At 42.7% G+C, this 10756-nt stretch overlaps 1 protein-coding gene across 1 annotated transcript; it reads right to left on the bottom strand.

The window, feature by feature from the left end:
* Positions 1-1981: 1981 nt before the first annotated feature.
* On the bottom strand, positions 1982-7563 carry LOC139576202 (small ribosomal subunit protein uS2-like). Its single transcript, XM_071401976.1, has 8 exons — positions 7426-7563; positions 6904-7054; positions 6393-6511; positions 3670-3915; positions 3269-3397; positions 2963-3122; positions 2720-2758; positions 1982-2571 (listed from the first exon to the last, which is right to left on the bottom strand). The coding sequence occupies exons 2-8, from the start codon at positions 7034-7036 to the stop codon at positions 2477-2479; spliced, it is 921 nt and encodes a 306-aa protein (XP_071258077.1). The 5' UTR covers positions 7037-7054; positions 7426-7563; the 3' UTR covers positions 1982-2476.
* Positions 7564-10756: the final 3193 nt, after the last annotated feature.

Here is a 10756-nt window from a genome sequence, read left to right on the forward strand (position 1 = left end):
AGGTCGCAGTTGTAATTGAGAACTTGTTCTCAATGGCCTACCTGGTTAAATAAAGGAAATAAAATAACAGTACGTTAATGTTAGCGAACGTTACGTTAGCGTAGCTGCATTCATAAAGCAAACACTTACCATGGCCAGTGGAAATTGTCGTTACGAAAGCACAGTAACAGCGCTCAGATAATCAGACAATATACAGTGTGGAGAACAAGTATTTGACACTGCCGATTTTGCAGGTTTTCCTACTTACAAAGCATGTAGAGGTCTGTCATTTTTATCATAGGTACACTTCAACTGTGAGAGACGGAATCTAAAAAAAAATCCAGAAAATCACATTGTATGATTTTTAAGTAATTAGCATTTTATTGCATGACAATGTTTTGGAAATTAGTTTTACTTTAGGCTTATGTAATCATATTTCAAATTCATTTAATCTAAAGGCTCCAAGATGTGCAAAAGTTGAAACGTAAGTATTTTCGTTTTTAGAAGATGCCAAACCAGCAGAGGTCACAGACAAAAAAAATCCTATACAATACCAGAAACATCTGCAAAAAGACAGATGCTGAAAGAAAAAAGGGAAATCTGAGCTTACAAAAGCGAGAACAAAGCAGCAAGAGAAGGCAATGGAAATGGAACCAACAGAATAGCAGATGTTAAAGACAAGTTGCAATGGAGACCTACCCATCAGGCAACACACCACCTTAGTCACCAGATGACTTGCAGCCAGAGGGCAAAATACATGCCCCTAACACCCCTTCATTGTCTGAAACATTATTGCAGTTAAAGCAAAAGTATTAAAACATGCGCAGTGCCAAGGACAAACAAGTGGCTTCAAAAATGCTCACAGGCAACATCCTGAAAAATATGGCCTAGTAAAAGCTGCAAACAGAGAATTTGGATTTTCAGCAAAAGCAATGAGGGCAAACGAAAACAGGCCAACAAGTCTTCAATACTCCAGGAGAAAGCAATGTAACAGAATCAGAACAGCCACAGAAGAGAAAAATCACTAGAATCTATGAACGTGATAACAGTAGATCAACATGGAAAGAGGACACACAAGGAACAAGACAAACAAGCAGAAGCACTTCTTGAATGGCACAATTCAGAACCTTAATCACAATTTTAAGAGGAAATATTCGGAGATTAAAATGTCCTATGAATTCTGCAAAATACTTCCTTTTGGGTTGTCAAGCCAACAGTCGATAGGGACACGTCTCTGCTAAACCCACACCAACCTCCAGTTCATGGTGGAAAACTACAATATCACAGTGATCAGCTGCAGCTTGAGTCTTTGTGCTGTGAGAACCTGAAGAGTGCATGTACACAGTGCTCCCTTTTCCAACCAAAAGAGCTGAAAACATCTGCCTTTGATACTGGTGAGAAGACATGGTGTTTGAGTGGAAAACAAAGCAAAAAAAAGAAGAGAAACATGGATGTCCCTCTACATTTGTCAGTAAAAGAAAAAGTGTGGCTCACTGTAGACTACTGGAGAACTTGTCCAAAGGATTGAAAAGAGAAGTTGGGGAAACATGTACAACATTTGACACCAATACTCCAGAGAATTAAAAGACCAACTGCAGAAAGAGGCGATCGTGCATATTGACTTTGCAGAGAATTACCTGTGTAAATTCAATGAAATCCAGGCATTTCACTTTGCTCACTGAGCTCTTCTATGCGAATGACCCCTCTGCAATCTGGGCCCATCTCTCAAAAACACTGGCCTACTTCATTGAGCATGGCCCATCAGCTCCTTTGAGTCCAACTTTGTCATGTTTAACAGTTGATTAAAAAATATATTTTACATGTCATCTCCACCTCACCCATATGATGTAATTGAGTAGGATTTGTTTTAGATCGGGAAATAAGTTCAAATGTTGGGCGGAAATATCTTATTTGTCATTGTTTTCAGCTGTCACAAAGGCAAGTTTATACATTCAGGCATGTTGAGTTATGAAAACCTTAATAACCACTTAATACACACAAGTTTATGTACAAATGTATAAGTATTTATTTTAAATTGTATTTAATTTGCAACTATTATTGATGTTTTACGACATTATGGAAATTACATTTGTCTACAGCTGTCTGAGAAAAATAAATTCCTGAATAGTACAATTACAGCCATTGGGATATTATTTCTAGACAAATCATAGACGACTGGTAAATGGCGTTTCAGAAGGTTTTAATTTCTGAAAGCTTGCAGGGCCAAAGTACCCAAAGTTTCTGAATCACCCAACAGTGTAATTAAAGAGCTTTACCCCTTTTGTCAGCATTAAGAGGGCTCAACATATAGCAACAGTCTTATTAAATGTCAGTAAGTTCTTTCAATGTGAAATGTAAGCATAACAGTTGTTAATATTAATGTAGTATTGCCGTTATGGTCACTTGCCTACTACACTGTAGTGTTTAAATTGTCAGGGGTCAGTTTGTACACCAAAAAAGCAATTTAGTGTACTGTCAAACATTAGGCCACCATTGCTTAGGACCAAGCAGCAGTCTCCCCACCCCATTCAGAGGCCTGGGCAATAGGGGCAGCTGACCAATCCTCAGTGGCTGGCTGGGAACTCCAGTCCTCTGCAAGAGAGAAAACGTTAAAGATGTGCAAATACATGACCAACAACCACTAATTTCGGTATATTTGGGCAGGTTAAACAATCAATCCGACTGATGACAATTATGGCGCATCAATTAGAGGGAGGCTGATGTTAAGCTCACAACTCACCAGTGAACCCCTCAGCAGCTGGCTTGGCAAGAGCAGCAGCTGAAAGACAAGCGGACACTCAATTAGGATTACACCTAAACATGAGACCTTTCAGACAAACACATTTGATAGGTTCTGACGTACCAAGAGTCATATACATCCAACTCAATTAGATTTTGAAAATGCTGCCAAGTGCATCAGTCAAGAATCTAAAACCAAGTCTCAGCATAGTGGAACCAGAAACCACATCTTCACTTTCCTTACCTGCAGAGAACTGCTGGATGGGGACTGAGGGCACAGCCACTCCCTCAGACCAGTCAGCCACTTCAGGCTGGGTGAACTCAACTGCTGGAGCAGTCCACTCTCCCTGGAACTCCTCCTTTCCAACAGCTTTCTCAGCCTCAGCCTGTTCCTCCCTCTCAATCTGCCAGGGAAAACAATGAGTGTCAGGCTAACAACGCAAACAGAACATACAAGATCCATTACTGTTGAGAAATAAGGCAGACTGGCCCTACCAGTAAATTTGGTGTATAATGGTGTAAGTATGTGTCTAAAAGGCATGCTTCTTACCTCCTCAGGGTCCCTGTAGAAATAGAGATCAGGCATGACCTCCCAGGGGTGCTCCCTGGAGATGGTGCCCCGCATCCTCAGCACCTCCCTGGACAGCATCCACCACATCAGACCCACAGAGTGGTGACCCTGGAGCACAGTTCAGACTATGACCAACTACACCAATGAGACTAGAACACCGGTCTTTTACGGAAATATGTAGCATGGCCTATACCTAATTCCCCCTCCCTCTTACACACGGATGGAGCAAGGGGAGAAAAGAGGCACTGCGTTTCTGTAGCACACATCCTACACCCAGCACCGCACTGACAGGACTGCGCCGGGCTCTAACGGTGTGCAAGTCAAACAACAACCAGGAAACTCACGTAGGTGTTAAGTGTATGAGGGCAAAGCAGTCTAACCTTGTTGTTGCAGGGGATGGCGATGTCGACATATCTGAGTGGGGAGTCAGTGTTGCACAGGGCAATGGTGGGGATGTTGACGTAAGAGGCTTCAGTCAGGGGCTGGTGATCAGCACGAGGGTCTGTTACAATTAGGAGGCGTGGCTCCCTGAAGGCAGCCTGGATCTGATTGGTGAAGGTTCCGGGGGTGAAACGACCGTGGAAGGTGGTGGCACCAGTGGCCGAGGCAAACTTCAGCACAGCTCTCTACAAAAATGTATATGAAAGGTTATTAGCGACCAAGCTGCAGAAAGCATGTGTAACACCCATCACTGCCCTTGGAATCTAAAGGCAAGTGGCACGAGACAGCATGCAGAATTGATGTGGCTCAGGTAACTATCAAATGAAAATCATTGTGCGGAAGCCCTACCAATGTTACATCGAGAGCATCCTGACTGGTTGCATCACTGCCTGGTACGGTAACTGCTCAGCCTCCGACCAAAAGGCACTACAGAGGGTAGTGCGTACGGCCCAGTACATCACTGGGGCCAAGCTTCCTGCCTTCCAGGACAACTACACCAGGTGGTGTCAGAGGAAGGCCCTAAAAAATTGTCAAAGACCCCACCCACCCCAGTCAGACTGTTCCCTCTACTACCGCATGGCAAGCGGTACCGGAGCGCAAAGTCTAGGACCAAAAGGCTTCTCAACAGCTTTTTACCCCCAAGCCATAAGATTCCTGAACAGGTAATCAAATGGCTACCCGGACTATTTGCATTGTGTGCCACCTCGCCAAACCCCTCTTTTACATTGCTGCTACTCTCTGTTTATCATATATGCATAGTCACTAACCATACCTACATGTACATACTACCTCAATTAGCCCAACTAACCGGTGCCCCCGCACATTGGCTAACAGGACTATCTGCATTGTGTCCCGCCACCCACCCTTACACTACTCTGTTTATCATAAACTCATCAAAAAAGAAAAAGGTATTTCAGGACCCTGTCTTTCAAAGAATTCATAAAATCCAAATTACTTCACAGATCTTCATTGTAAAGGGTTTAAACACTGTTTCCCATACTTGTTCAATGAACCATAAACAATTAATGAACATGCACCTGTGGAACGGTCGTTAAGACACTAACAGTTTACAGACGTTAGGCAATTAAGGTCACAGTTATGAAAACTTAGGATACTATAAAGAGGCCATTCTACTGACTCTGAAAAACACCAAAAGAAAGATGCCCAGGGTCCTTGCGTGAACATGCATTAAGCATGCTGCAAGGAGGCATGAGGACTGCAGATGTGGCCAGGGCAATAAATTGCAATGTCCGTACTGTGAGACACCTAAGACAGCGCTACAGGGAGACAGGACGGACAGCTGATCGTCCTCGCAGTGGCAGACCACATGTGACACCTGCACAGGATCGGTACATCACACCTGTGGGACAGGTACAGGATGGCATCAACTGCCAGAGTTCCACCAAGAACACACAATCCCTCCATCAGTGCTCAGACTGTCCGCAATAGGTCGAGAGGCTGGACTGAGGGCTTGTAGGGCAGGGCCTCACCAGACATAACCGGCAACAAGGTCGCCTATGGGCACAAACCCACCGTCGCTGGACCAGACAGGACTGGCAAAGAGCGTGGGATCAATTGAGGCGGAGGGTCCATCATGGTCTGGGGCAGTGTGTCACAGCATCATCGGACTGAGCTTGTCATCATTGCAGGCAATCTCAATACTGTGCGTTACAGGGAAGACATCCTCCTCCCTCATGTGGTACCCTTCCTGCAGGCTCATCCTGACATGACCCTCCAGCATGACAATGCCACCAGCCATCCTGTCTTGCAGGAAATCATGCACAGAACGAGCAGTAATGTCAGTGTTCTGCCATGGCCAGCAAAGAGCCCGGATCTCAATCCCATTGAGCACGCCTGGGACCGGTTGGATCGGAGGTTGGGGGCTAAGGCCATTCCCCCCAGAAATGTCCGGGAACTTGCAAGTGCCTTGGTGGAAGACTGGGGTAACATCTCACAGCAAGAACTGGCAAATCTGGTGCAGTCCATGAGGAGGAGATGCACTGCAGTACTTAATGCAGCTGCTGGCCACACCAGATACTGACTGTTACTTTTGATCCCCCCTTTGTTCAGGGACACATGATTCCATTTCTGTTTGTCACATGTCTGTGGAACTTGTTCAGTTTATGTCTCAGTTGTTGAATCTTATGTTCATACAAATATTTAAGCATGTTAAGTTTGCTGAAAATAAACGCAGTTGACAGAGGACGTTTCTTTTTTTGCTGAGTTTATATGCATCGTCACTTTAACTATACCTACATGTACATACTACCTTGATTAGCCTGACAAACCAGTGCCTTTATATAGCCTCGCTACTGTTATTATTCACTGTCTTATTTCCTTAAATAGGTGCACAGTAGATACATTTTTACTTAAATTGCACTGTTGGTTAGGGCCTCTAAGCAAGCATTTCACTCGAAGGCCTAATGAACCAGTTGTATTCAGCACACATGACAACTAACCTTTCATTTGATTTGTTAACGTAAACCGGGCCCAATCTAGCAAACTTCCGACACCTGCACACCGACATCAGTGCAAGGCTTTGTATGCACGCATGCAGCCACATCTATACAGAAACATGTCTAATTGATGGGTAAACACAAGGCAAGTATTCAGTTCCATTAATTATTCACCGTGTCCACTACGCTGCCAGTTGGAGCTGTACCTGTCCAGTGTTCCTGGAGGAGATGACGCAGACGTCAGCTGGGTTCTCGATGGCAACAATGGCACGGGCTGCCAGCAGTAGCTTCTCCCAGGTCTTCCTTAGGTTGATGATGTACACACCTGAGGACAAGGGGCAGTCAGTACACCCAGATCTGTGTCCAGTTTACCCTGCCCAAATGTGCTCCATCTAGTGAGAGAAACAATCAGTGGTCAACTCTAGTTCAGTGAGCTGAAGAGGACAAAAGCTTTTGTTGTTACAGCCCAGCATTGAAACAGACATCCATTTCAACTATTCATCAAGACCTTGAGTATCAATCAAATGTATTTATAAAGCCCATTATACATCAGCCGACATCAAAGTGCAATACAGAAACACAGCCCAAAAATCCAAATCAGGCATGCTTGTGTCAGAACAGCAGCCTACATAGACAGTATCCCTCCACAACCAGGGTGGGTTGACCACTGGCTTATACCACTACAAGTAGTTGTGTTCAGGACCACCAACCACTCACCATCACTCTTCCTCTTGTAGGTGTAGTGCTCCATCTGAAAGTCCATGTTAGTTCCTCCCAGATGGGTTCCTGCAGCCAAGAACTTAAGCACATCGTCCTCCTTCATTTGAAGAACATCTAGATTTCCAGACATCTTGACCACTTTCCCTGACTTGAGTGCCGGAAAAAAGAGGAACCAGGAGTCAAAAGAGATATATATTATATATAATAAAAGTAAACAATTATTCCAGTCCCAGACATTGTAGTTGATAGGGCCATCTACGCGTTACGCTTATGCGCGAGTGGCCCATTGCCTAGAATTAAATGGCCTGGCTAGTGTACTTTGCAGGACACAGTGCGCTAAACAGCATGTCAGGCACGTGTCTACTCGACATATTAGTTAGCTTTCAAGTCATATAAAGCCTTCAAATTCAAACATCTACATAGACTAATGTGAGACATCCTGCACATGGTCACTGATTACTTCGTCTATTTAAGTGACGTTTGACATTAAAAAAGCGTGAAATGTAACTTAAAACTCACCACGAAACTACGCAAAATATGTACCCCGTGCGTCAAAGAGGAAGGCTAAGGGAAATTACGCCAAATATATACTCAAGTTTCAAAGCACATGATTGGTTGTTTCGCTGACTGGAAATATAACTGTCTAATTGGATATTTCATTCACTAGATGGCGCAAACACTCCAGCGCACTAGCAGCACAGAGTAGCAGCGTATGGGTTTGGTGAAACCGGTAACTGGAGGTCGGACGAGGAGCCCATATTAAGACAATGCGATGGAAAGACCATATTAAGACAATGGGGAGACGTTGACTTCCAGGTTAGAGTGGCCTGTGTTGCAACTTTATTTGCTAGAGATACGGAGTTCCAGGTGAAGGTATCACAATATGTACATAGTGATTTTGCAATATGTTATAAAATTCATTTTTTTAAATAAGAAGAGATAAATTGCAAAAATGCCAACTTGCCTCAGATACAAAGATAGAATGGGTGCTAGACAAGATGGCTTGGACCTCTTGGGATGGGTGCTGGAAAAGATCATTGCAATGTTTTGACCAATGTCAAGGTCATGGGGTAATTACAGGTGGAGGGTATGACATGTTATTGCGGGAAGTGGGGTTATGTGACTGAGTGAATAAAAAATTTACTTTTATGACTTATTGAATAGGCCACTTAAAAAAAGGATAATTAAGTTAATGGGGTGTTCTCAAAGTCCTTTCAGTGGCTCAATCTTAATGTATTTGCGGTGCATCTATTTTTTACATTTTATTTAATATTTATATAACCAGGAAAAGCCCACTGAGACCCAGAGTCTCTTTTTCAATGTTAACCTGGCCAAGAAGGCAGCAACAATCAATACATTACATAATTAAAACATACAGCAATACAATACAACATGATCCAGCCTAAAAAAAACATTTACACTCCTCTGTAACAAGTCTCCCATATTTTAAATTCATTCAGTGGCACTAATATTTCTAGATGAAGCATGGATTTTAGATTATTCCATGCGTCTGGTGCACAAGAAAAGGCAGTCTTGCCTAATACTGTGAATGTCCTGGGGACTTTAAGTAGCAACCACCTATGTATTCTCCACAGCAAGTTTACACACATATGTCATCTACGACCTCAATAAACTCCTAATCTGTGTCAAACTCACTTCATATGTCAGTGTACCCTATCTAATTCTGAAAGCAAAGGCCACCGTGACACATGCTATCACTGCAGTCCTTGATATAAGGTTTCTGATGAGAATAGCTGATTGGGTTGGAACTGGGTGTCATGTCATTATGATTAAAAATAACCACAAAGTTGCACAAGTTTCCAATATGTTAACAGTTTGTTTTACATAATGAGTCAGACATGTAATGCACAAACAATGAAATATGACTCATACTTAGCTAATAACATACGAAATATGGCATACTTAGCTAATAATATGGTTTAATTGTACAACAAGATTTCTAGATGAAAAAAGAATCAAATATAGACATAGCCAAGAAGAAAACTGGTTTAGATCAGTATAGCCTAATGCCTTACTTTTGCTTGGCTCTTGCCTTTCACTCTCCTTATCATTAACTATCCCTTTGATGTCACAACCCTGCCCCCTTCTCCCAGTCTTATGTCTGACAGCTCTGTGATAAGCATATTATCATCATGCACTGCTATTACTGTTGGTAGGTATAATGGCTGTGTATAAGGTGAAATGAAAATTAAAGCAACCTCCGGTATTGCCGTACTAATGTTGAAACTGAGAATGACCCATGTACTAGAAACATCCACTGCTCCCAAGTACTGTGTGGGCTTTTCATATTACCTCTTTGAATAACAAGGTCAATGTTGGGTTGTAGGTGTACTTATTAACGCTCAGAGACCAACTGTCATGTGATTTATGGGCCATATAAGTAGGGAATTGCTGGAACATGTGTCTGGACTAAGCTGAGCTGCCTTCGTGTCAGCCTGTCTCTCTCACAGTGACCACCTACCCACCGCCTCAGCCAGGATTCAGTATGTCATGTGTCATTTAATTTCCTTCTGAGGACGCATGGGTTGCAGTGGTGGAAAGGTTCCCCAAGGCACTAATGTCATGTCACTTTCTGTTGTTTCACAGAGTGTGGAGAGAGAAAGGGAAGAGAAAAGGGAGAAAAAGAGGTGTAAAGGGATCCATGACAGACACAAAGCAAATACCTTATATAATGAATATTAGCAGACTCATGTTGTATTCTTATATAATTTTACTTTTTTATTTATTTTTTATGTAAAATGTTCTCTTCAACACACCAGCATAATTATTCACCATTACAATAAACAGTAATAAATTATATCAAATATGAAAACATGAACAATTATAATACCCTTCTAAGGCAAATCAACTGTACAGCTCAAATGGACAGCAAGCAAAGCTTATTATATGTTACAACATCTCTACCAGAATAATATCTTAGAACAGTGGCAATAGTTTAGCACAAAGGGAAGGCAGGCAGACTCACTGCGGCATGAGACAGTCCAGGGTTTTAGATTACGGAAGTGGTTAAAGTGCATTTCCAGCTAAGGATCAGTATGTTAAGCAATTAGTGTTCTTTACCTTCAATTTAAAGACAAGCAGATACAAGTTGTGCTAAAGTCTAGGGAAAACAGGTACCTAACATTGTAGAATTCTAGAGTGGGATATACAGTATATCACAAAAGTGAGTACACCCCTCACATTTTTGTAAATATTTGAGTATATCTTTTCATGTGACAACACTGAAGAAATGACACTTTGCTACAATGTAAAGTAGTGAGTGTACAGCTTGTATAACAGTTTAAATTTGCTGTCCCCTCAAAATAACTCAACACACAGCCATTAATGTCTAAACCGCTGGCAACAAAAGTAAGTACACCCCTAAGTGAAATTGTCCCAATTGGGCCCATTTAGCCATTTTCGACCAAAGAAGTTGAGTGCACGTGCTCAGCGTCATATCCAGAGGTTGTCTTTGGGAAATAGATGTATGAGTGCTGCCAGCATTGCTGCAGAGGTTAAAGGGGTGGGGGGTTAGCCTGTCAGTGCTCAGACCATACGCCGTACACTGCATCAAATTGGTCTGCATGGCTGTCGTCCCAGAAGGAAGCCTCTTCTAAAGATGATGCACAAAAAATCCCGCAAACAGTTTGCTGAAGACAAGCAGACTAAGGACATGGATTACTGGAACCATGTCCTGTGGTCTGATGAGACCAAGATAAACTTATTTGGTTCAGATGGTGTCAAACGTGTGTGGCGGCAACCAGGTGAGGAGTACAAAGACAAGTGTGTCTTGCCTACAGTCAAGCATGGTGGTGGGAGTGTCATGGTCTGGGGCTGCATGAGTACTGCC

Source organism: Salvelinus alpinus, chromosome 1 (genome assembly GCF_045679555.1).
Source record: "Salvelinus alpinus chromosome 1, SLU_Salpinus.1, whole genome shotgun sequence".
NCBI classification, from domain to species: domain Eukaryota; kingdom Metazoa; phylum Chordata; class Actinopteri; order Salmoniformes; family Salmonidae; genus Salvelinus; species Salvelinus alpinus.

Bases quoted from the DNA above. Each gene is read 5' to 3' on its own strand.
- LOC139576202 (XM_071401976.1), bottom strand. From the start codon at position 7,036: ATGTCTGGAAATCTAGATGTTCTTCAAATGAAGGAGGACGATGTGCTT. The intron at 3,398-3,669 runs GTTAGACTGCTT...ACTGTGCTCCAG, and splicing joins CCATCCCCTGCAACAACAAG to GGTCACCACTCTGTGGGTCT. The intron at 2,759-2,962 runs GTAAGGAAAGTG...CTTGTCTTTCAG, and splicing joins CATCCAGCAGTTCTCTGCAG to CTGCTGCTCTTGCCAAGCCA.